The sequence below is a fragment of the Lethenteron reissneri genome, chromosome 16, assembly GCF_015708825.2.
Source record: "Lethenteron reissneri isolate LAM-NWPU_2019-01 chromosome 16, ASM1570882v1, whole genome shotgun sequence".
Lineage (NCBI taxonomy): Eukaryota > Metazoa > Chordata > Hyperoartia > Petromyzontiformes > Petromyzontidae > Lethenteron > Lethenteron reissneri.
Window position 1 is genome coordinate 8,441,975 of NC_083794.1, and position 27,390 is coordinate 8,469,364.

The following is a 27,390-nucleotide window of genomic DNA, read 5'->3' on the forward strand; positions in this document are numbered from 1 at the left end:
CTGCCCCACGGGACCCGCATCGCTGCCCACGCCGCAGCTGCGTGAGCTCTGCCGGCCCCTGCCCCCCCCCCACTGGCCCCCCACTCACCCACCCCCGCCCCCCCCCTGCACCCCCCCGCACGGCGCAGCTGGCACCGCCGCACACCACCAGAGCACACCCACAGGGCTCACAGCCAGTGATTACGACTGTCCTCCAACTCTTATAACCCCTTACTCTTAGGTTCTTTCGGTAAAGTCACGTAGGTAAAATAATAATGAAATAACATATTAATAATAAAATAAATTTTTTATAAATAAAAATAAATCAAATAAATCACGACGTTTCGGAAGCAACACAAGCCTCCGTCATCAGGTGTAGCTGCTCCAGTAAAATTACTGTCGCGTGTTATAACGCCATAACAACACCTGGGTCCACGGCCTCCTGCCAGCAAGCCTTTGACAATTTATACGCCCCCAATGTGCACCTAGGCTGGCACAAGCGCTGTGGTTTACGTCGCCGTCGTATTGTTTTTCGATTTAAAACGTTCGTGACTGCAGGGATTCATATTCTTGGTTCTTTCGGTAAAGTCACGTAGAAGGGAAATAATAAAATAATACATATTAAACAATAAGAAAATAAAATTCTCACTGTTTTATTTTTATTCTTTTATTATTTCCCTTCTACGTGACTTTACCGAAAGAACCAATTTGCTTCCACGTGTCGCCCCCCCCCCTCGTTAATGAAATGATCCAAACGTCTCAATCAATGCAGCATCTTGCTGCAAAAAGTCAAGAACCGCAGGATTTCTTGGGCAAATGTGTGTTTGTGTAAGTACATAACTACTAATTATTTGGTTCTTTCGGTAAAGTCACGTAAAAAATAAAGTATTTTTTAAATAATAAAATAATAAACAACAAAGAACCACTAATGTAGACTGTAGCCTGTTTATTAAGCTGGGTGAGTGTACTGGCAGTCTATAATATAAACTGTAGCCTGGTTATTAAGCTGGGTGAGTGTACTGGCAGTCTATAATGTAGACTGTAGCTTGGTTATTAAGCTGGGTCAGTGTACTGGCAGTCTATAATGTAGACTGTAGTCTGGTTATTAAGCTGGGTGAGTGTACTGACAGTCTATAATGTAGACTGTAGCCTGGTTATTAAGCTGGGTGAGTGTACTGGCAGTCTATAATGTAGACTGTAGCCTGGTTATTAAGCTGGGTCAGTGTACTGACAGTCTATAATGTAGACTGTGACCTAGTTATTAAGCTGGGTCAGTGTATTGGCAGTCTATAATGTAGACTGTAGCCTGGTTATTAGGCTGGGTGAGTGTACTGACAGTCTGTAATGTAGACTGTAGCCTGGTTATTGATCGGAGTGAGTGTTATGGCAGTCTGTAATGTAGACTGTAGCCTGGTTATTAATCGGAGTGAGTGTACTGGCAGTCTATAATGTAGACTGTAGCCTGGTTATTAAGCTGGGTCAGTGTACTGACAGTCTATAATGTAGACTGTAACCTGGTTATTAAGCTGGGTCAGTGTACTGGCAGTCTATAATGTAGACTGTTGCCTGGTTATTAGGCTGGGTGAGTGTACTAACAGTCTATAATGTAGACTGTAGCCTGGTTATTGATCGGAGTGAGTGTACTGGCAGTCTATAATGTAGACTGTAGCCTGGTTATTAATCGGAGTGAGTGTACTGGCAGTCTATAATGTAGACTGTAGCCTGGTTATTAAGCTGGGTCAGTGTACTGACAGTCTATAATGTAGACTGTAACCTGGTTATTAAGCTGGGTCAGTGTGCTGGCAGTCTATAATGTAGACTGTAGCCTGGTTATTAGGCTGGGTGAGTGTACTGACAGTCTATAATGTAGACTGTGGCCTGGTTATTGATCGGAGTGAGTGTACTGACAGTCTATAATGTAGACTGTAGCCTGCTTATTAATCGGAGTGAGTGTACTGGCAGTCTATAATGTAGACTGTAGCCTGGTTATTGATCGGAGTGAGTGTACTGACAGTCTATAATGTAGACTGTAGCCTGCTTATTAATCGGAGTGAGTGTACTGGCAGTCTATAATGTAGACTGTAGCCTGCTTATTAATCGGAGTGAGTGTACTGACAGTCTATAATGTAGACTGTAGCCTGCTTATTGCTGTGCGGGATGCACGGTCGGGGTGTTGGGGGGGTGTGTGGTGTGACGTCAGCACGCACGACCGGGCTCAACGTTGCGGGATGCGTGTGACGTCATCACGCAGGCGTGCGCGGTGACATCACCGCTGCGCGCTCGCCCGCCTGCGCGCCAGCCAGCCAGCCAGTCGGCAAAACTTTTTGTTGTCATATACTGTCGTATACTCTTTATTTCTTTCGGTAAAGTCACGAAACGAAAGAATATAGTACATTATTTCTAACTACGCGACTTTACCGAAACAACCAAAGAGTATGGGTTACTGCATTCACGAAAGCTTCAAATCAAGATTCTGCAGTATGGTAAATTAACCCACTGCTGGACAACCGTCACGTCGTGCATGGCTCCTAGAGGTCATTAGACGACGCCTCACCTTGCTGTTGCCCGTAGGAGCGGAGCACACACGTCGAGGGACGAATAGAAGCTCAGTACAACGATGGATTTCTCTGCCTACGTGTGCACGTGTCGTTGCCGCGACATGAACGTTGTGCTTCGTGATGAGCTTTAGTGGTGCGGCACCACGGACCGCCGCACATGCCCGCCCAGCAGATTGTGCAGAAGACGCGTGGATATCAGGAGAGCCGCGCCCAGGCACGAAGCACCATCATCACCCGCATCCACAGAGACCCCCTGCGGCTCGGCATCTCATCTCATCCCCATCTGCAGCAACAGCAGCAGCATCATCAGCAGCAGAAGCAGCAGCAGCCTACACTGCGCTCTGCGTCATTTTTTTTGTTTGTTTGTTTCTTTCTTTAAACAACAACAAAAAAAAACATCGCGACCTTGCCGCTTTCTATTTTCTATTGCTCGATCACCGATTATAACCATCATCATCATCTTACACAGACGCGCAGTATACATCACTCTGCTGTGTGTATGTGTGCTGTGTGTGTGTGGGTGTGCACGCCTGTGTTTAATGGTGATTACTGGTGGATGCTGTTGAAACGCGGTTAGAATTGCATCGCCCTCCTTTCGTCGTCTTCATCATCATCACCACCCTCCTCGTCGTCGTCCCCCAGCGGAGGTTTGTGTTGCACGCTCGTGTCCTCCCCCTTCTCTCGTCTCTCTCTCTCACAGAGCCATTGTGTTGCATGCGAGTCAGAGAGAGAGGAGGGAGGAGAGGAGACGTAGAGAAGAGAGAGGGCTGGGTGGGTGTAAGAGAAGAGAGAGAGAGAGCTGGCTGGTTGTAAGAGAGATGGATGAATGAATGCTCTCTCCATGTCCTCGTGCGTGGCTTGCAGGGAGCAGAAGGAGCGAAGACTTCGCAGCTGAGAGACGATCACGGCCTCCTGCCGCCAGCATCGCCGTGCACATCTTAGGTGAGTGTGCATGCCACCCCCCCCTCCTCTCTTCAATCATTCAATTGTTGTGTGTGCGTTATTACATACTGTGATATATTATTATATTTGTTTAACTGTGCGCACTGTCCTTCATTTAACTGAGAACCCATGACAGAGTAAACGTGGTTTTTTTCCCATGTAAAATATTTGGCGTATGTCACATTGAACACTATACAGTATTCGTGTGAATTTCAATTTAAAGCTTTCGTGACTGCAGTGATTCATCTTCTTGGTTCTTTCGGTAAAGTCACGTAGAAGGGAAATACTAAAATAATAAAAATTAAACAATGTATTGTATTTTATCATGTTTTCTTTTTATTATTTCCCTTCTACGTGACTTTACGGAAAGAACCAAGAAGAGTATTCGTGTGGTATCGTTTTATGATTCAACGATCCATATAGGATCCGCGTTTGAGGCAATTTCGTTGCTCCATCTCCTTGGTGGTCATTAAGAGTGGCGACGGCTTGGGGAGGTTTTCATCCAGCAGTGGATTTATCATGGCTAACGGTGACGTTTTACACTAAATCATAAATCAGAGTTTTAATTTCAGCTGGAGCTGTCCGGAGCTGAGCTCTGGAAAATACCACTACCTCCCCCACCATTTCTGCTGTCAGGGGGGGAGGTGTCCATGAAAATATAATGCCAGGTATAAATAATAATTGAATACACACTTATATGACAGCATATGTTTTCTCTTCATTTTGTGAAATACATGGGTTGTTATAATTCATTTATTAACATTTCTTCTCACATGGTGTTTTATTTTTAATACAATACATTAATTCCAATGAAATCAATTATTGACATGCCATCCATTTTTGTGTCATGTCAGAGGCCTGTATTATAATGAACGGTTCTTTATTTAAAATTCATATATAATACAATTAATGTAGTGATTTGGCTGAGCGGTGTGCTCTTTAGTGATACTGCAACATTTGCACGTTACTATACGGAACATCATATATTGTTTCCTGTACTCTGTGCATTGTTGATGTCCTCCATCTCAACGGTATTTGGGTCATTTGACTCTTTTAAACATCGATTGTCAATGATAATAATTGATCCATTGATTACACAGCGTTCAAATTCCACATTGTCTCCACGCAGTGTCTTGTAGGCGAACGCTCAACGTCATCTCGTAGGAGAGAAAGGAAGGCGAGAAGAAGACGTAACGAGGGGAAGCCGGCCGGTTGGGCCCGGCGAGCACAAAAGCGAGCGACCATGTCCCACACGTACGACCGCGACCTGGAGTTCGAGCACTTTGCCGAGCGCGATAAGGGCCGCCGCCACTCCCGTGGCTCTCGTGGCCTCAACGGGCTCCCAAGCCCCGCGCACAGCGCGCACTGCAGCTTCTACCGCACGCGTACGCTGCGCACACTCAGCACCGAGAAGAAGGCCAAGAAGGTGCGCTTCTACCGCAACGGTGACCGATACTTCCGTGGCATCGTCTACGCGGTGTCGCCGGACCGCTTCCGCTCGTTCGACGCGCTGCTCGAGGACCTGACGCGCACGCTCACGGACAATGTGAACCTGCCGCAGGGCGTGCGTGCCATCTACACGTGCGACGGCAGCCGCCGCATGCTCACACTGGATGAGCTGGTGGAAGGTAAAGCTCCGCCGCCTGACACTCTTGCCAAGCCACGACCCCTCTGCGAGATGTCACCGGCGTTTGTTTCAAGAGTTAAAATATATATTTTAAAATGTATATACATGTAGGCCATGTTGATGAACATCGAGTAACGAAAGCAGTGCGTGTGAAGGTGCTGGGGAAATTGTTTCGGGGAGCTGTGGAAGATGGTGCCTGCTTGGGGAGGCCTTCATCCAGCGTCATGGCTGATTCTGAGTTGGGTTTGAGTGGCTCCTTTTGAGGATTGTGATTTGTTAATTCCATCGTTCGTCAAAGGTACATCCAATTATTGGGATATAGTAGGGATATTTTTTGATCGAAATGAGGATGTTTTGTACAACGAATCTACAAGGATTGAACTGATATTATTATCTGTACTATGGTTTTGTCTGTTGGCAAATTTTATTTGCCATAGCAGCACATGTTAGAGAATGTAAGTGTCTTTAACAGCCACTTCGACGAGGGAATTTAGCACCCCGTTTTAAAATATACTGAAATGTTGTAACCACAAACTTGTGCATCTGTAGTAAGCACCACCTTCACATATACATGTATACGGTATATTTTAGGTACTGAATATATTGTATGTGTAACACATTGATCTCTTGAAAAAGCATCCATCACATACCACGACTGCATGGTGGCAATACTCTAAATGCAGTCTTCGAGACACCTAGAAACTGTTATTAACAGTGGACCGCAATAACACGGGTGAATATATCTATAATCGTAGATAAATTATTCGCCTATATCCACATAATCTTGAACACATCCAATTTCGGTGGATCTTGGAAGATAAACTGAGCTAAGCTTGATTCGTACACTATGGCTTTCCAGGTGTTGGAGTTGTGGGGCTGCACAATGGCCATGAGATGGTAGCGCTGTATGTCACCCCCTAACATGCTTGAGTGTCCTCCAGGTTCCTTGTTTTTCCTCCCACATGCCAAATGCACATAAATGGTACTGGCCAAACATCCCAATGCAGGACCGTCCTACAAAATGCAATTTGATATTGAGTGAGGCTTTTTAAGCTAATTGTTATGATTTCAATCAGTCTCAGGCCCCAGGCAGAGTGTAGTGGTCCTCACAATGAATTGTCAGGAAACCCTCACGCCATGACGAATGCAGGCTGATATTATAATGTCTAAAATCTGCCTTCATCATGCGCCTCCAGGTCAACCTCGGCCTGCCCTTGGGTTGCGTCCAATCCCGAGGAAGGTCAACAAATAACCTTTTGCAAATTGACGTGGTACAACTACAAATTATTAAAACATCCCAATTTTTTTTTGGTATTGTGGGTAAAATTCTAGTTCAGTTCCCACGATTTAGCAACGTTATCATCACTACTTAACAAAACTGTCACCACCGTTCACAAGCACTTCAAATGCTGGCGTGGGTGGTGACAGGTTTCATGTATTTTTGGCAAGGATTTTGGAACATTTCATGCTGCATTCTCTCCTTTGAATGCTATTCGCTTTGGGGCTCTCAAAGCTGGTGACATTTACTTGCATATATATGTAATAAGTATCCATAAGGCCAAATAACAGACAGTAATACTTGTGATTCCATAGCAGGGACCAGTAATGCACACTTAAAAACGTTATTATATTTCCCGCAAGATTTTACGCTTTGAAAGAAAACTCCCCTTTGAAATGAAATATAAGCAATATTTAGCATTCGAGGATGATGATGACACCTATGGGGCAGATTCATTTACCACCTCAATATCCTGGAATTTTGTGAGATATTATGGAACACCCTGTCATATTGTGGAACATTGTCATATTGTGGAATGTTAAATCATATTGCGGAACGTCGTGTATCCTTCTGTCAAATTGTGGAACATTGGATAATATTGTGGAGCATATCTGTGTGTGGTGTGTGATTCACACTCGGCAGGCGAGAGCTACGTGTGTGCCTCCAATGAGCCGTACCGCCGGCTGGATTACACCAAGACGCTAAATCCTAATTGGTCGGTGAACATCAAGTCCTCGGGTGGGAAGGCACAGAGTGCGGCGGGCTCCAGCCGGCAAGCTGTGGCAGGTGTCTCCAGTAAGTCAGCTGCTCATAATACACATAACAGGTGGCTGGCTTGTGGTTTCTTAGGGCTGGAATTCAATGTTATTTCTGGTTAAAAATGCATCACTTTTTAATGTCATAATCTTCATTGCAGTGGACAGCCACAAATGGTGAGGAGAGGCCGTTAGTAGAGGTTGCACTTCTCTCTCTGCTTAACTATCCTTGCCTGTAACATTTTGCAATGTGGGTCCCTGAGGTGGCTGGATGGCTCAAGGGTGGGAGCACTGAGTCAGCATGGCTGCAAACCAAGCTTCGCATCTTAGTTTCAGCCACCCCATGATTTAAAGTAGTTTTCAACTGCAGTGAGTTGATTTTCTCGTCCCGGTCACAAATGACTACAAAAATGCATGGCATTCATTTTAGTTTTTCACTTAATTTGGATAATTTTCAGTTTCCAATTTAATCAAATGAGTTTTACTAATGTGCAAAAAACGTTTAATGTATGAGTACATGTGGGAAAATACGCCCCCTAGTGTGTGGATAGCAAAGGTTACTTTCATAAGCAGTACAGGACTTTGAAATCGCCTTCTGTGGGATATTTTCTAACACACAGGGTGATGCACTGCTCTGATATCGTTTTCAATGGACACTTGGTCTCATGACATGATGCGGATAGTACAATTGGAATACAAAAAGGACAAAAAAGCCCCCCCCCCCCCCTGAGTAGGCCTCTCAGCCTTGGTTGAGCATGTGTGACACCAAATTGGGAGCGTTTCCTTTTGCCTCGTCCTTTCTACGCACCTGGTTATCAAGCCTTGGAAAACATACCTGCTTCTCTGCTGCATGGCATGCAGACTTATGCTCCTCCGCGACTGCTTGCTGGCATTTTGTTGCAATCCTTGAAGACCTCCTTTTTTGTTTGTTTGAATGCTATTTCAGATCCAATTGATGCCCACATTGATTTTTTTGGTAAGTATTGTTCTGAGTCTGAGCACCTTTGCAGCAAGTTAACATTCTGTAGAGACATGTATGTGTGTTTTTATGGAGGTAGCTGTTATTTGGTATTTTGGGGCTGTCATTGAATGTTATTTCTGGTAAAAATTTCACTTTTTAGTATCATAATCTGCATTTCAATGGACTACTTAAAATGTTAATATTCTTAGATTTGTTTTTCTCAAATTGAGTTTCTCTATAGCATTGGACATCTTTCCACCATAACCAGTCAAATGTACATTTCGTAAATTTTGCACGCATCTGTTCTTGTAAAACTGAAACCTGCACACTGATAGGGCATGACGACCTGAGTTAGATAAATGTTGGCCTAATGTTCTGTACGAAGAAGTTTACAACAATGTTTGCAAAGCTGATAATATTGTCATGTTCAATATATGCAACCCTCATTACTGTACATGAAAACATGGCATTCATGAGAATATGAGAATAGCCATGAATTTGAAGATGTTTTTTCTGATTTGATAATAATTGTAATTATTGACACTAAAACAAGGCATGGCAGCACTGCCCATCTCATTATTCGATTGTCACATTTTGGGGTGAGCGTTGATTCAAGAATTGATTATTTGTTGGCATTTTGGTGCTTGTAGTATTTGTAGTGGCAGCAGAGTCACTTAAACCAATTACATGCAACATATACTATATATGCATTCTTACACATACTATTTATTTAATTTATTGTGAATGTAATACTCACTTTTAATCGCTGTATCTTTGCATAAAAAGCATACACTTGTTACACTAATAAGTTTTTGAGTATGCAATACCACGCTTTTAAAAATACAATTTGATTATGAAAACATTGACATCCTAGCTATTACAAAATTTTGGTTTAAAAACATGCAAAGTAGCACATTTTTTATCTGACCAAACGAAACAATGACAAAAACCACAATAATTCTCAAATACACAGGTGGCTCGGAGTCACGTGATTTCATCCGGCCCAAGCTGGTGACCGTGATCCGGAGTGGTGTGAAGCCACGCAAGGCCGTACGCATCCTGCTCAACAAGAAGACTGCACACTCCTTCGATCAGGTGCTCACGGACATCACGGATGCCATCAAGCTGGATTCGGGAGTGGTCAAGCGACTCTACACACTTGACGGCAAGCAGGTGAGTGTGGAGTGGGCGATGGCCTCACTGGCATGTGGGTTTCGCTCGCACGCGCAACCCACGGTTCGCTACGTACGGCACGAAAGAAAGTTCAACATACGAATGTACATGCGAAGTGGACTGTGCCGTTTCCAACTTCTGTAAGGCCTGTCGGATGCTCTGAGCATTTGGCATGTGGACATCTGTGAAACTACTGAACATTTGCGAAAACGACTGGATGTCTGTGAAAACGAGCTTTATTGCTCATCATATTTATCCAGTATAAGTAAAGATTCTGATGTACCAAACACTCACTAAAGAAAGGGTGTCATGGATAAATAAAGTGAGGATTTCTTGGGTAAATAAAGGAACATTATTATTGGTTTACACTGGATGCTATAGTGAGGTAAATTAATTGCCCTCCATCAGTTTTAAATTCCACTGCTCAGCTGGAAGCCACCGCTCAGCTGGAGGTATAATCTATGCCGGTGGAAAACGTGCAACGTATTCAGTCAATTGTTGATTTTGAGAACCATGTAAAGACTTTGGGTAGCTCGAACCCGGTACACTATGGCCCTGGTTGCTGGACACAAAGGGCATTGATGGTGCATTAGCTTTAAAGGGGGATATGGCACTAGTGTTTTGTCGAAGGCATGTGTCCTCATAACTCCAATGTTCTATTTAAATTTGACGCATATAGGAATTTTTTTTTGGCTGCGCTGGTGTTTGCTGCACTGTCATTTCACTCACGAACCACCACTCTTAATAAATGTCCAATATGACACCATGGGATATATTTTGGAAAGCTCTGCAGCGGATTTACCAGAAGGATTAACATTTCACTGGCCTGGATCATGGTGACTCACGGGACACAATAGGTTGCAGCCACCACTCGTTCCGCATCTTACAATGTGCATATCAAGTCTTCATTAACAACGCTTCTTTAAATATTTCATGAGGCTTTGGAAGCCTCCTCCATATCAAGGGCAGTTCCACAAGAGGCATTGTATTTCTAATTTGTCTGCTGTCAAGGGCACTCTTAGCTGATCGTAATGGAGTACAGCATTTGTTATTAGACAGTTCAGGACAGCTGAATGCGTGGTGTGCAGGACAGTGTATGTATGTTGAACTTCTTTCGTACCGTACGTAGCCAACTCTGCTAATTGGAGGTATGGGGAGGGGGGATAACAAAATAAAAACAAAGACAACAAACTAAACACAAAAGTGGCATATCTGCGTGCAGACGGTGGAACTGCACCAGGGTGCTCAGTCCATAGGGGCCCAGGTGCTGGATTATGATTAGGGGGGTAATGGGACAGGGGGGGGGCCCATTTAATTCCTTGCACCAAGGGCCCAAGTCAACCATGCTATGCCACTGGCACAGAGTCTGTTTTGAGTACAATTTAGGCAGCTGAGTCAGGTGATGAAAACAAAAGGGCTTGCTTTGGCAGTGGTGTGGAAGAACAAAACAAAATTATTAATTGTCATTAATGGCAATATGAATATGTAAAATATGCTGACATTTAGGTAAGCGGCCCTCCTTCAGAGCAGAAATATGGCAGATTAGCTGTGAAGAAGCATAATGAAATGTCTTATAACAGAAACACATAACAAGCTGTTGTATGTGATGGCATTTCTTCAGAGCAGAAAGAAGACATTACCCAAATAATTATCGTCTCTATTTCTGGCATGTTTATATCACCAGGGAGTATTCATGATGAAGGTGGCGAGCTCATTTGCGTCAGATATTGATTTGTTTATAACTGTTAAAATATTCTTCCCCAATAACATGATTGGCATTACAATATAATTGTTGAGCTTTCCTTCAGCTCATCTCATTGACTTGGACCCAGATTAGCACAGCTCAAGACGGCAATCACATTTGCACGATGTGATCGCAAAGCTCGGATGTGATTGGCGGCACGTCTGCTGCACGTGTCATAATGGCGATCCAGTTCACTCTCGCAAATGAGAATATTTTGCTTTCCTGATTTCTCACCCGGTTAAACAAAATAACCTTGACATTTCATAGAGCTGCATGGTGTCCTGCAGAGCGACCAACAACCTTCCTGCTCATGAGGCCCATCTGAAGGTCATGATGGTCATTTACAGGGGCGGCAGGAGCAGTCGTTGGTGATACAGAGTCTTTCTTCTTAACATTTCCTCTCATTAGCACGACCTCTGGGGTGGCGTTGGTGGTATCTTATTCATGCTTTGCATGAATGCATGTACAGCATGTTCATTTTGTATTGTTACACTGACTCATGCCTGATAATCCTCACGTTTTCAGCGGTAGGCTACTGATTGTCAAGCCATTTCAAAGCGTACTCTTTTTCAAAAGCAAAATGTGTGTACATTTATTATCCTCCAAAAATGATTTTAAAAGTCCATTTATGAGCTTGGCCTGTGGTACATTAATGGAAAATCTGTAGCGCAATGAAGTCCTTGGAGAGATATCCACTTGGTTTCACTGTGTAATTGGTGTGAGGGCTTGTATTTATTAATTAACTAATAAAAGGTGCGAATGTTCGGAAATAACTCATGGCACCGCTGTGAAATCTCACCACTGAAGGAAAAAACAATTTAAAAAATCACTCCCTGGGTGTGTTCGCACCCCAGTGTTGTGAATGACACTTGAAGGTCGACGTTTCAGAAAGCTTCTCTTTGGGTTGCCGCATCGATCGAGCACAGACATAAATGGCAATGGGTCGCGGAGCTCTTGTACAAGATAAGGATTACCCTTGAAAAGCCTGCCAATTGGCCTAAAGATCCATTTTTGAAGAAGAGGATTAAAATTGCTAAATTATTAGCACGTACGGACTGGCTGTACCAGCAGCCACTTGCTTTTTAACAAATCTCGCACAAAGGGGTCAGGTGATGTATGGACAGTTTGCCCTGCTGCCTTTTGTCTATATCGGTTGCGCTTGGGGCAAGCCTCAAGGGATATATTGAAGGCCAAATTGGAAATTGGAGGGCATTTTCTGGTGAAAAGGGAGCACACGTCCCTCGCTGTCACAGTCCCATGCTACTTCTGACCTCTCACCCTGAACGCTTAACCCTGCCTTTCACACTTTCTCGCCTTTTAAACTATTCACCTTTGTAGTTCATGTTACCCAGCGTCAGATCTCCCACTGTAGTGCTGTATTATTAATAAACATTGAAATAATAGATGCAATATCGCATCTCAAATGCTGAGACAGAGCAAAGGATCAGTGGTTTGTGCACTGTTCTATGAGCGCGGCAAACTGAGCGTGATTCCAGGCCATGGGTAACAGCCAAACTAAACAATCCCTGGCCGACACAGCAGGAAGAGGGTATTCATCCAGCATTTGATTAACAAAGGGTTGTTGTTAATTATTATCATCATCCAGAGTACCATAATTCTATCCATAATGCCCCAACGTATTTGCAAGTATAATTTATTTTGTAAAGCAAATTGTGAAAAAGCAATTCCCAAATGGAGATTATGGGGACCCGTCTAGGTTCCCAATGATTAAAATCTAATGAATTGATAGAATGTGGTTCTGCTCATTAGGCAGAGCCTTATGAAGCGACGACACGCAATGGCGCTATCTGTGTGCATCGATTCGTATCAGTTGGGTTTTGTGCTGGGGGATATGGGCCAATGCTGCGCCATGTCTAGGAGGGAGGTCCGCGAACATAAGTAGGTTATGTACTGTATACGCAGGACGACCCCGTTCACCAGCTCCGTTATTAGTTGAGCCATCATTAAGGGGATACGCTAATGCTGCAGTGGGAGCGGTGGCACAGCGATTATCGCGCTACACGATGAACTCGGGCACATGAGTTCAATTCCCAGGCAAGGCTAATATCAGCGGGGAACGATATCTGAATCCCCCTTCATTGTCAAATAACCCCTATGACTGACATGGCATAGAGCGGCCTTCACCCAGCACCGGATTTATAAAGGGCTGCAAAATTAATATACTTTATTTTAATTACGCTGTGAGAATTCATAGTGTTCGAAGCAAGTGGCCTTGGAAAGGATAATTCATCGAAAGGAATGACTGCAGATGGTCAATCATGATTACAAAGTGGCAGCTATTGAATGCAAAGTTACAGAGAGACGTCCAACGTGGAGATGGAGCAATAAAATCACTTCGTCTGTAGATAGTAGATGGATTTTTGAGGCAGCATCATGATGGATGGCGGCTGCTTGGGGAAGCCTTCATCCAGCAGTCGAATGACAGCTGATGATGAAGAATGCTCCACCCAGAGAAGCCTCGTGTTGGCAAATTGTGTGTATCGAGGCATTTTAAAATGGTTCTCGAAGGCTCTGTTCTTTATCCCACCTGCTATGAAATTCACGCCACGGATGCTGCAGATGCACACATTAGCACGGTCCCAGCTCCAAGGGAGTTCGTGATAAACACCTCTGTGTGTGATAAATTTGGTTTGCTCTGTATACCGTGGGCTAGCTGAATCATGGTGCAGCAGAGTGTGTGACACGTCAGGTGTAGCTGCAGAGATCACTAGCCTCGTAAATTTGTTGGTAGTGCCATCGTACTAATTATCTGGTTACTGGAAATGGAAAAATAGAGTTTACTTAAGCTGGTGCTTTAAAACATGTCCATTGAACTGTGGGATAACTGAAAAAGGCACCGTAAATTGTGCATGGCAAGCGCTGGCAGCAAGTTTGAAAAAAAAGTTGCATTCTGAGTATTCAAATGAACATCTGTCTGTGGAATTTTTTTCTCCACCAGCCATTCTGGAATGAACCAAGGCCCTATTTTTGGTGGCTAGTTTAAAATATAAATAATATGCTACGGGTAAGATGTCGTGAATGTCATCATGCTCATTCATTGCTAAATTAATTTACACTTGGGTGTACTCACAACATAAGAGTACGGTTAAATGCATTATCTCCTGTCATTTCATAGCCTCGTTGAGATTTCACCCCTGTCAATCCACTGCTGAATGAGGGCCTCCCACACCATACACATGGGGGGTGTTTGACCATACTTCACCCTGGTCAGTACAGGTTTAAAGTAGGGAGCATAGTACAGTACAATAAATATGTTAATGCACTGCTCTATACTGACAACATAGCCTTGTAAAAGTTTATAACACCTGCTGTTCATGGTAGTCGCCTATCAAAGCACTATCTAGGCTCAAACCTTTTAGCTTAGGAGATCTGATAAGATCGGGTGCATTCTGGACGATTTTATCAAAGACGTACAAATGTAAATTACTTTAAATTCCCTTGAAAAGTCAGAATTTGTGGATCCAGGCGTGATGCAGTAAATTGACATTTGTGTGAGAACTAGTGTGGCACAACTATTGTTGGTCACATCCTGTCCTCCTTGCCACAAGGATTTGCAGTGTGTATGGTGACTGTAACAGAATTCTAATTAACAGCACAGTTGTGCCAGCTTTTAGGGCTCTCCGCCAAGTCTTGAAAGAGTCTTGCACGAAACAAATAGTGAAGGTCACCAAGAACCAAACCCTTCATGGACCCTTATATTGTTGTTTAAGTTGCCTTCCCTGTCCCCGTTTGTTTGCTAATTGATAAGTTAATAAAAAAGACAATTATACTTCCTACAAATGTTGTTTTGGCCAACTGTATTGCATTGGAAGTGTTCACTGATAATTTCTGAAGTACATTTTGCATTTGCAGTGATTTAATTTGAAAAACTTGGTACATTCAGATGTTTTTTAAATGTTCATGTTATAGAAATATATAAGGAAACAAATATCCAGTTTTAATTTGCACGGTATTAGGAGCTTGTGCCAAGGGTTCATAATATATTTATAACAGCTATCTTTGGCTGATGATATATGACAGAACAGAGGGCATGCCATAACTTTCATGATTTTGGCATCGTTTGTCTACATGATGTTCTCCCAATCATGTTACACGACCAGCAGAGTTCACAGCCCCTTCCGAAGACTACTCAACAAACAAGAGGCACATTAACCGCTCACACCACAGCATGCATTGTTTCCGCAAAAGGCTGTTATTTTTACTCGAGGAAGCCTCCCTTTGAATGCTGATGAATTCAAATGTAAACTGGCGAGCGGTTTTTCAAAGCCTGTTGTGTACACCGTTACACTTTTTTGAATGGGCCTCTTGGTGTAAAAACGTTTGCAAAACACTAAACAGAGAGGGTTGGTTTAGGCGGCGCCTTTCGGAGATGTGCCAGCTCGCCCTTAGTCCGTCTGTAGCATTCTCCAGAACGCTCTTTTTTTGTAACAAACCTTGGTGTTGAAGACCCCGCCACTGGGGAATTGCGAAATGTGAGGGCCGCGCTCTTTCAAAGTTGGTGATGTTTTCACTGAACCCTGTGGGAAACTTTTGAACAGGGCAGCACCCCTGTTAATGTTGCTGCACGCTCTCGGAACGTGCTCCCAGGGCTGGTGTCACGACGGTAACCAATGCATTGAACACTCGCACAGACACGGTCTCGTAAGTATTCAACTCTGGTCATTGGTCTTACGCGTAGCTGTGCTGCACCAAATGAGTCTCAATAGGGCGAGGCCCCTATCATATTCCTGTACGGAGGTACCCAAGCAAAGCCCAACATTGGTCATGATTACAAGGTTAACTGTTGAGGTTTCTCGCCCACCCAAGTGTGGTGAAAAAGCATAACTCGGGGCCAATTACTCCACACCCTGGCCCTCTGCTTGTGTTTTTTTTTAGCTATAATATACCAATGGCTTTCCATTGCCCGAATCGCCCATGCGCACCATGGGGCAGTTACTGCAAATCAATTAATGGCAGGGTTTGTGCCCATATCTTGCATGCGTTATATAGTCTGGGTGGGCACCAGTGGGTCATAAACACGTGTCATTGTTGATTGCTTGCCTGTGTCCAGCATGACACCTTGTAGAGGTGCACTCTAATGATAATTTAAGATGCGCTGTTCTAGTACAGTGTGTGAATACTACAGGACAGCATGTAGTATGTAACCGTGGCTGGCCTAGGTCATGCAAGATTGCTTTAATGATGTGGTAGTTTTTTGTTAATTGTGCGGGAGAGAATTGGTCATTCAGGTAGTGCCTGATTTTTCTTTTGCATAGAAAGCCATTGTGATCGTATATTAACTTGTCGAAATTCATGGTTCTGTTTTCTCCGTAATAACAATGTGATGTGGCAAATTGAAGATTACATTGGTGTAAAAATCAAAGGCAATATTTCAGTGCAAATAACAGCCATTTTTACATGTAATAATTAAACTAGTTGAGTGCAAACATGTTATCCAATTCATTCAGTTACTATTAGATACATTGGTTAATCTCTTAAAATGCTGTAAATTTAAATCACTCACTTCAGGGAGGTAGTGTTCATATTTTTTCTGAAACATTGCAGACAAAATTCCTCTCTCCGAAATGGTTCGTTCCCAGAGAGTGTAGCAAAATGTGATATTTTTTGGGATGATGCAAACATTTAAGGTTACACTTCTCAAAATGCTGGAGGAGGGGACATTCCACGGACGAGCCGTCACAGGCCAGATGAGGTCCAACCCCACCACCACCACCACCTTCCGCTTTCCTGAGCGTGACCCCTCAATCTCGTCGCTCGCCGCACCGACAATGCAGCCCTTGGTCCTCGGGGTGCTTTGCTGGCTGATCCTGGCCGCCCGTTTGGTCGGACGCGTTGGGGACGCAGAAGAAGCCAGCTGAGGTCCCCGTCAGTCTCCCTGGCAACGGCGTTCACAGAATGGACGCAGTCACTGGGGAGGGCCTTTGCTCACGTTTTGCGCCGGTTGGAAATTGAAAACGTTTAACATCTTGTTTATGGTCATGCTTTTACCCCTTGTTTTTTATATGCAGTTTGTTATATGGGGGAAATTTAGGCATAGCAGAACTGCAATACTGTACTGCTATATATTATCAGTCTGCACTTGATTGTATTATTTTTTTGGAACCTCGATTCAAGCACCCATGATGCCCTTTTCAACATCAAGTTCTGTCATTAATGCCACCAGAATATAAATATCATTCAATAAGCCTTGTGGATTATCTTTTCATCCAATGCTCATATAAGGCTATTTGCAATTTATATATTTTTTAAATCCCCTTGAGGTAAATAAATTTGATCTAATAATGTGCTAACTTTATCCTAATCTTTAAAAATACACATTGTTGTGAATCGGTAGTTGCAGACGGCATCTGTTCTCCACTGAAGATCAAACCTGCTCGGTCACCAACAAACCTGTCAACCCCTTGTCAGTGCCCTACCTTATTATATACCAAATCAGATCTTATTGGTCACCCCGTGCCCGTATACATTTCAACGTTCATCCTACAAAGTCCCATCTCAAGGGAGAAAGACAAACACATTTCCCCCCCGTATTGCAACGGCTGTACACCGTATGGATCTAAAAACTCAATTTCCCTGTACAAGAATACAAATAAGCCGTATGGTTTGGCAGGTATGTCACCATGTACTGGACCATTGAGGCCTAACTTGGAATCGATGGACGTACTCGAAAGCTGCTTTCGAAATTACACCCATAAATGCAAATTACATTTGCCGTTGTGTGTTTTCTTTCAATTGTGGAATAATTGAGGCGGCATGAGTTATCATCGCACCGTTTTATCCCTTTGGAGCCACGGGGAGGGAGGTGGTAATCGTCTCAGCACCACCTCTCTGCCACCCCAAGCAGGGGGCTTGAGGTACACCAATAGATCATGGCCTCGTTAATACAAATGTATGGCGCCCGCGTTTTAGCTTCTGTCTTGCATTTGGAAAAACGACCAAGACTTTTATTTAAGAGTTTGTGGACTGGGTGGGGGTGGGGGGGGAAAGTACTGTTTAGTAATTGCTACGTAACAGTTGGAAATGGATCATTTGTAGTGTTGGAACAAATGAAATGGCTGCCGGCATTCGTGTTCATGAGATTGAGCAAAACTTCAGCAAGCGGCCTGAAACGAACAACGCAAACAAATAACCCAAACCCTCTCCCCAACAAAGACCCAACTTAATGAAAGGCAAAACGACGTCTCCGAGGCGTTCAACACAACTCCCCATATACCACACGTGCTCTTGTGCGTGACGTTTTTTTTTAGTGTGTATGTGTGTGTTTTGGGAGCAAGGCTGAGGGGCTTGAGCATCAGCTGTCGGGGAAGAGGCCGGGGAAGGAGGCAACGGGGAATCTCATGAGAATGAAACCGGCCCGAGCCGGTTACAAGCGTTGGGTGGTGGACGAAAGCGTCCACGGGGGTGGTGGTGGTGGGTGGTGGTGTGTGGCGGAGGGGGCCTGCGGTTGTTGCTTTCTGCCCGTGGGTTTTGTTTGGCCGTCGCCCGCAAGTTCGGAACGAGCAACGTTGAGTCGGAGCGCTCCCTCTTCGTTCGCCTCGCACTGCGGGGTCAACCTTTTGCCTAACCTCGCCTTCAAATTACCGTCACGTGGCTGAACGTGTTGATTTTATGTGTGCATGTGTGTGTGTTAAGAAGGTTAGTGGGGAGCGGTGGTGGAGCGGTTAGCGTGCTGCACTACCAACCTGGCGTCCCGGGTTAAATTCCCCGCTCACGGCCAACAGCGGTGATGATTATTTGAACCGGTTCTTGTCCCCCACCCACCCAGGTGGACTCAACCTTAAATGAGTACCTGGTGCGGTGTGTAAACATCGCCACTAGGGATACAAAGGCGGCCGGGCGTGGTGCTGGCCACCCACCCCCTCGTGTACCACAGTGCCGGCCTTCATAGGTGCTCGCTAACAGCACTTGCCCCAACAGTTTGTTCACGCTATACGGGGAGGGATTTTTGTTTTGTATTCATAATTCAGTGTTTTATTAGAATTTTTTTATCATATGCTGGCCAAATTGTACACATTGCCAAGACTCTTTCTTATTTGTATTTTGTGATGCATGACAGGATTTTGTAATGCTTGGAGGTTTAGAAAGTGGTGGTTACTGCACCGCACTGTGAACTGGGTCTCTAAAGTTGGTTTCCTGACCTTCAGTGGTGAGCAATATTCAAGGCCGTAAGAATAATATATATTGGGGGGACACATCCCCCCCCAATATTCAAATATGCTAAAAATGTCCCCCCCAATATATTGCTATAAAATAGATTTCTGCTTATATTATTGTGGTTATGGTTGTACTTTAGTAATCGCTAATCTCTGCCATTACATGCAATGAAACAAGAAACGGTAAAAAGTAAAAACAGAGCAATGTAATACAATACACTATTAGACATTATTGAAAAAAAATCATTAACAAGTCCATCCCATGTGTTAGTGAATTTTTAAATATTTTAGGCAGGAAATTAGTTTTCAAATTTAGATTATTTTTCTGGGGGGGGAACCCCCATACCCCCTGGATGATTTGGTCCCCCCCAATGTTGACTCCATGGCTACGGCCTTGGCAATATCTGAACAAGTCTTGGCCGCACTGACCAGTGGGGTCGACATATGTCAAATAACCACGATTATTGACATGCCATGGGGATACCTTCATCCTTCAGTGGATTAACAAAGGGCTGTACATTATTATCTGTGTTGTAATGTTTTTTTGTTTGAATTAAAAACGCTATTTTTATTGAACAGCCATTTGTCAATCCATGGTTATGCTATAAAGTCTCACAGTGGTCAACATTGCAAATATCGTACAGACATAAACACATACGGACTTAATAGCATACATTAAGTTAAAAATAATGTCCGCTTTCAGGAGAGTATTGCATTGGAATGTTTGGGCAATTCCATTGAGTGGCATGTGAGTTGTTAACAGGACTACCCAGAGACAACCTCCACATGCAAGGGGATTACACTGAAAGTTCCATACACATTGATTCAGTATGTTGCTGTCCTACCATTGGGACCTCCTTTGCCAGTACCTATTAACAACAGAATAAAGGGGAAGCACCTATTATCGAGCCTACCATTTTGTTTTACTTAAAAGCCTATCATAAGTGTTAATCCACGTTTCAATGCTTAGTGCCCTTTAACTAGGTTTATAGAATAAAACAACTTTCAGCCATTTTTCAATCCACTGCTAGAGGAACGCCTTCTCATGATGCGTTCTTCATGGTGTTTTTTATTAGCATACTTTACCATACTGATCAGTGCAGGTTGGTGAAGGGGGAAGGGTAAAAAACGAGGACTGGGTTTAGATATCACTCATCACCGATTTTAACTAGCTCGGGGTCGAACTCAGGTTGTCAAACTCATAGCACGGTGTGCTAACAACTGTATTACCACAAACATTTAAATACAATTAAATACTGGAATGCAATTTTTACTGGAACCCAAGGCTGGTTTTGAAACAAACTAGTGTATCTTTCTAAGAGTGGTAACAGGCTGAAAAATTTTAATCAGAAAGGGAAGTCTTCTCATCAGGGAATGAAAACAATCATCCTTGTTCTGTCACTGTCTTCTCTTTCTGCATAACGTACAGTTGGGAAGTGGATCTGGAAGGCTGTTCCTGTCTAGAAAGTGATTTCTCGTGAATTATTCAAGAGCTGCATGTGGGAAGTTCTCTTAGTGGGCTGATGAATAAATTCAAAGCGTGTTCAACTTGCATGCGAGGATAATGCACTTAGGCAGTTTTCTGCAGCCGTGGGGGGAAAGAAACCTCCACGTCTTCAGAAAGACAGCTGCACACAATTTAAGATCTATTCTGAAAAGTCATCAAATAGCATGAAGATCCTTGAGAATCTAAAAGGACCTCAAATGGGAGAAAGCTGCAAAATATAAAATTATTTGTACATTTCATGTTTGGCTAATGAGTCAAATACCTCACATAGTTTTCATCGCTATAATTCCAGCACTGGTTGCTTAAACTGCTTTCTTGCTTTAGAAATAGACATGGCAGGCCATCACTGGGCAGTACAAATGTTGGTTACATTGACGTGGAGAAGGTCATCAGTCGAGTAAAGAGAATGGAATAGATATGGGTCAGTGGGAAGTAGGTACAAACACAGCCCATCTGAACAGGTTGTTCTTTGCAAACAATTGGGGATTATACAGAATTATCATATGTGGCAGTTTCTAATATACTGTACTATCTTGCATGGTCACATGGTAATCTACCAATATCGCACATTAAACAACCACATTTTGTAGCATACCGACGACACCCAATATTGCACTTCCACTACATTTTCTGCTGATTCAATTGGTCTTCGAACATTTGTTTTTTGTAATTACATTTTGTAAGCACCGTTCAGTATATAATAAAAAAAAATTATCATAGGAGTTGATGGACAGGACCTACCATATGAAGTGGAGAAAATTAACGTTTTTTAATTTAAAACATTTGCTGGCATAGCTTATGGCGCGTGGACGCAGTGTCGCGATTGGACACATCACCATAAAAAACTACGCCAGGTATTGTGGCCAGGTCTGGGCAAACAAAGAGCTTTTGAAATGTTGCCAGTGCCTCTCTTAAATTATGAGCAGTCGGACACATTATCTCACACAGATACCTTGGCAGTGAGTTAATAAGGTGCCTGTAACAGTGTTATTTTTCTGGCAAACGTAAATCGTTGCACATTTTTTTCATTATTAATTATTTCGTGTGACCGTTATGGACAGACATTGGCTCATATAATATCTAGACGTTCATGATGGGCTTTTGTGGAGTCTTTTACTGTTTTATATCATGCTAACAGTTTGGCAGAAGCACAAGCATCAAAATTATGTCCATGGCCTGAGTGTTCCTCAAGCTCAGTTTCTGATTTAAAATTTTCTCTCGTGGAAGGTGATAAATCACCCGTGGAACGGCTGAGGATCTGTTGTGCGTTGATAAAACCGTTGCCGTGACAACTTCACAACCCTGATGTCTGGCCTCATCAGGAGGAGGAGGGCCTCTGTTTAGTCTTTACAAAGCCACTGCTCTTAAATTAACATTTTAATTCATGCTTTCTACGTTTTTTTGTAAATTCAACATTATTGAGTATTTGCGCGTGTTTACATTTACATTGCCCATGGTCACAGATTTTGATGCTCCCTCAAAGCAGTGTGCTGTACCAAGATTATGGTGATTATTTTCATGCTACTAAGATCGTGTATTTGTAACCAATTGAAAACTTTGCAAAACATAAACTATGAATGATGTTTTTTTCGATTTAAAGCTTTCGTGACTGCAGGGATTCATCTTCTTGGTTCTTTCCGTAAAGTCACTTAGAAATAATAAAATAATAAAAATAAAACATAAAATACAATTCTCACGACGTTTCGGCCACAACGCAAGCAGCCGTCCTCAGGTGACTTTACCGAAAGAACCAAGAATATGAATGATGTGTTCGTCAAATTATTATTTAATGGTGCACTATATATGACGGTCAGACTTTTAAGCATTTCATTAGCCTAAACCAGGGGTCGGTAACCTGCAGCTTCGAAGCCGCATGTGGCTCTTTAAGGACTGTTTCTTGACGTCATTCACATGCATTGCGGCTATGGAAATATAGATTTTTTTTACCGAATTAAAAAAAATGTCTCTTGTTATTTTGTTTGCTGACCCCTGGCCTCAACAAACCACATACATGTACTGTAATCACAAACACTTGCATGTGACGGGCAATTGAATGGTGCCAGCGGTTTTTGCTGTGTGTGATTTGGTCTGAGCAACAGTCCCTCTGTATTGTTTTTGGAGCACCACCATCAGCAGCAGGAGGAAACAGTGGCAGCATCTCAATGTTGTTGTTTGGTGATCTTTTTCCTGGCAACCTTTTTGCTTTAGTGCATCCTTGAGTATGGATGTTTTGTAAAGATATCGTGGTGACTTGAACCTTTCCCGTTGTGAGGAGATGGAACCACACATGGATAAGGGGCGCTCTTTGTCGGCCACGCTCATTATCATGGCTTTCAGAATACAGTGCCAATATTGGCAGTTTGGTGGCTTTGAAGTGGCTCTCCTCTTATTTCCACACAAACGCACGGTCTTGTCCCTCAGGAAGGAACGTGACCCCCACTGAAATGACCTCGGACATTCATTTTGCCTTTCAAACCCACAATTTAAAAGGCTTAGAATGAGTGCAATAAGTGCAATTTGAATTACAGTATATGGTCTCCTAGTGGTAAGCACCCGGCGTTGCCTGGGAGAAAAAGACAGACACACACATCGACTTATACACACTTACAGACATTGACCCACACACAAACACATCGACTTACAAACACACATGGACTCACAAACACAGACATCGACTTTACACACACATGGAGTTACACACACACAGCGACTCGCACACACACATTGACTCACACACACACATATAGAGACTCGCACACACGTCGACCTACACACACATATGGACTTACACACACAAACATCGACTCACACACCCACATACATAGACTCACACACACATTGCTCTACACACACATTCACATATGGACTCGCACACACACATCGACTTTAGATACACACATGGCGTTAAACACAACAACAACCGCCATTCACCAATTAAACACACACATCGACTCACATGCATACATGGACTTAGACACACATAAATATAAAACATTTACTAACTAAATATTAAAATATTAGTTGTCTACACACACAGAGCACGCACACACATTGACTAACACACAGATATATCAACTCACGCACACACACATTGACTCACATACACATCGACTGATACACACACGGACGTGCACACACGGACGTACACACACACACACATTGCGCTAGACACACACATACTCACACGCACACAAGGACTTAGACACAAAAATAATTATAGTAATATTTACCAAGTAATTTTAGAAATATTAGTTGTCAGCACACAAACAAAAATATTTTTATATTTCCAAGGTGATTATTAAAATAATAGGTTTCTATGTACGTGAGTTTAGCGAAAGAAGCAAGAAATATAAATATTAGTTGTCTGCACACAAAATTATTAATGTAATATTTGCAAGGTTATTATTTGAATAATAGGTTTCTATCAATGTGAGTTTAGCGAAAGAAGCAATAAAATAGGACTAAACATTGCCGTGCCGAGGCCTATCCCCGTGCAGAGCCCCCGGCCTCGCCTAGATTGGTCAGCCGGCCGAGGTGGCACCTTGGCAGGCTGGGGCTGGGCTGCTACCACCCCCCCCCCCCCCAGCCACGATTCTCCCACCCACTGTGCACCAATATCTACGGCCTATAATGGTAGCATCTACCGACTGTATAGTAGTAACTGCACACATCGGGGTGGGGGGGGGGGGATATCACACCGTGAAGAATTTACCTGAGCGTTTTGTGTATTTTAATTGCATTTTTAACCCGGAAGAAAATATCCGCCTCACCCCCACCAAACGCGTGTGACTTGGTAGGGGCCGTCCCCCCCACCGAAGGCGTGTGAGTTGGTATGGCCGAGCGCTTGTAATAAAAAAAAATCGCACTAGATCGCTAATTAAACTACTTTTAAGTTGACAGATGGAAAAAACGGAATAGCGCTTGCTCACCACGGGGCTTACGGCGTGGTACCTGGCTATTTTTTTTCAACATATACCCCACCGTTTGAGAGCCAAATCCTTCGCAAGCGTGCGAACACACACAGATAGACAAAAAATAAGATTGCAGGGGTCGGCAACCTGCGGCTCCGGAGCTGCATGCGGATATTTAAGGACTGCTTTGTGACAATATTTGTTAAGGATCACCATCTCATATTCACATGCATTGCGGCTCTTGAAATATTGAGTTTTTTTTTTACCAAATTCAACTCTTGTTAAATTTTGACTTAAAACTTTCGTGACTGCAGGAATTAATATTTTTTGGTTCTTTCGGTAAAGTCACGTAGATAGAAAAAAAATAAAGTGAATAAAAATACCACGACGTTTCGATCGCAACACAGGCGGTCGTCATCAGGAAAAGGTGTTGCGATTGAAACGTCGTATTTTTATTCACTTTATTTTTTCTGTCTACATGACTTTACCGAAAGAACCAAAGAATATCAACTCTTATTATTTTGGTTGCCGACCCTTGGTCTAGCGTTACACGCGTTGATTGCATGCGCGAGTGTCTCTGTTCAGACAGATTACACTGACCATCTAAAACATCTGCGCTCTTTACAACAATTTCCTGCCAAAGAAGGATTGCTGCTGATTATCTGGGTCATTAAAGTCGGCAGCAGTGCTACCCTTTTAAGTGAGCAGGGGTGTGTGTGCCGGAAACTCAAGCTTGTATGATATGAAGTATTCATTAATCGTGTTTTATTTGGACAGCTTATATTAGGAGATACCTTGCTTTCATCCAAATCCTGGTAAAGTTGGATAAAATAATTACATTGGTGTATGTGGCAAATTGTGTGGTCACAAACAATCAAACCATAAATGTGTAAAAGAGAAAAAAATTGGTGTAGTCATCCAAAGTATGTGAGTGTACGCTAATGGTGTGAATATAGATTTTTTTTTGTTCTTGATACATATATATAATGCCACGTTTAAACGATTGATGTTATTCTATTCGTATAAGCTATGTAATCCATTCAGATGATCCCTACTGCCACTAAAGGCCACTAAACTTGCCAAAATGTAACAAAATTCGAATTTGTATGCATGAGTGCGTGGGTTCGATCCCGACCCTGATGCTTGTATATTTGGAGTTTGTATGTCCCTCCCCGTGGTTGCGTAGATTTTTCTCTGGGTTTTGTGGTTTTTGCCTCCACATTTAGAAACATGTGTTTAGAGTATTTGGCTGCTATACATTTCCAACATGATAAGCCACTTCGTTCGGTTATCATGTATGGCCAGGTCGCTTCTGAAAAAGAGCTATAATGCTCAGTAGGTCTTACCTGGTAAAATTTAAATAATCTAGTAAATAGTACCCCGAGTGGGAATATTTCCATATTTTATGCCACACTGACTTAAGATACGTTTTTTTATTTGCATTATGAACACAAGGATTAGATGGTTTGTTGGGTTCAGGGAGAACCTAGAACAAGTGTCAGGCCTAGGAGGCACCGACCCTGCCATGTCCCTGCAACCTGGTCCCCAGTGGACAAGCGCCAAAAGCGCTGAGCCACAGAAAAACGCCTGGAGCAGTGGCTTACAACGACAGATTATATTTATGGTGGCCATGATGGAGGCTTGACATCAGGCCGCAGTGACATATGGTTGCCTAGATCTGCGAATGTCAACACTAAATTGATTCTTGCTTGATTAATGATGGTTTTACGGATATTGCAGAGTATGGCAAGGTTCCCAAGTTGTAGAGATTATTGTTCCAGCGCTGTTTTATATTAACTGTTATTTTGTTTTCCCTCTGGCTGGGCGTGATTAAGTACACCTGCTGCTACCGCCAAAAAGGTTGGGGTTGGCGAAAAGTTGTAACAATAGGTGTTTTTTCGTGACACCCTTAGATTACTAACCCCTTGTCGTGGGGGTAGATTTTTTCACGTCATCCTAGGGTTCTGTTACCTTCCACAAGCATTGCCGTTGCTTTTGCTGGATTACTGTTTGGTGGCATTCATCTGCTCTGACGGTACCATGACTTAAATAGGTGCTCACGGACAGCACTTGCCTCTACGGGGTGATCATTGTCTTTGCCCTGCACGTGTGTGTGTCTCTGTACACCAGGTGGCCTGTCTGCAGGATTTCTTTGGCGAAGACGATGTGTTCATAGCGTGCGGCCCGGAGAAGTTTCGCTATGCTTCGGACGACTTCCTCATCGATGAGGGCGGTGAGTCCTGCACACAGCTCGACATCCATTTTTTTAGGGAAACTCCACTCCGCACACTCCACCACTATGAAGCAGAAGCAGCGACGCAGCCACCGTGGGTGTCCTGGGTGTCAGGGTACCCCTGATATGTTTAGATATGGCTAAGAGACACCCACAACATTGTCGACAAAATTCACGACATTGAAATAAAATGATAGTTATACTGATGACGAGATGTTTAGATACATAGTAGTGCACAAACAGTAGGCTCATCAGCCAGTACAGTAGTTGCATATATTTAATACAATTATAGCATCGCGCATTAAGTTAAATTTAGCTGAACATATGTTACATAGGGGTTTGTCTGTAGTATGTTATAGCACGGCAATATTAAATTAATGGTAGCATTAGCAAATATAATGCCACTATGCATCTATGATCTAACCAATTTCCACCGGGAACCATTCGCGAATACCACACCCCCAACTGCCAACGTTTGACTGCTCATCTGCAAAGCAGAACCGTAAGATTGTGATAATCTGCTAAATGTATATATTTGATGTGCCTT

At 43.2% G+C, this 27,390-nt stretch overlaps 1 protein-coding gene across 5 annotated transcripts in view; it reads left to right on the forward strand.

Moving 5' to 3' along the window:
• DCLK1 (doublecortin like kinase 1) overlaps nt 1-27,390 on the forward strand; it is a 66,781-nt gene that overhangs the window by 7,604 nt on the left and 31,787 nt on the right. Inside the window, exons 1-8 of one of the 5 annotated variants that reach the window (XM_061552324.1) lie at nt 2,824-3,184; nt 3,402-3,479; nt 4,052-4,147; nt 4,609-5,107; nt 7,028-7,180; nt 8,087-8,116; nt 9,075-9,274; nt 26,741-26,843. In XM_061552324.1, coding sequence (XP_061408308.1) covers nt 4,723-5,107; nt 7,028-7,180; nt 8,087-8,116; nt 9,075-9,274; nt 26,741-26,843 — 871 coding nt within the window. In that variant the 5' untranslated portion in view covers nt 2,824-3,184; nt 3,402-3,479; nt 4,052-4,147; nt 4,609-4,722. Of the gene's footprint in view, nt 1-2,823; nt 3,185-3,238; nt 3,480-4,051; nt 4,148-4,608; nt 5,108-7,027; nt 7,181-8,086; nt 8,117-9,074; nt 9,275-26,740; nt 26,844-27,390 lie in introns of those variants that run through there. The other 4 variants (XM_061552322.1, XM_061552323.1, XM_061552325.1 and 1 more) reach the window with 4 other exon arrangements.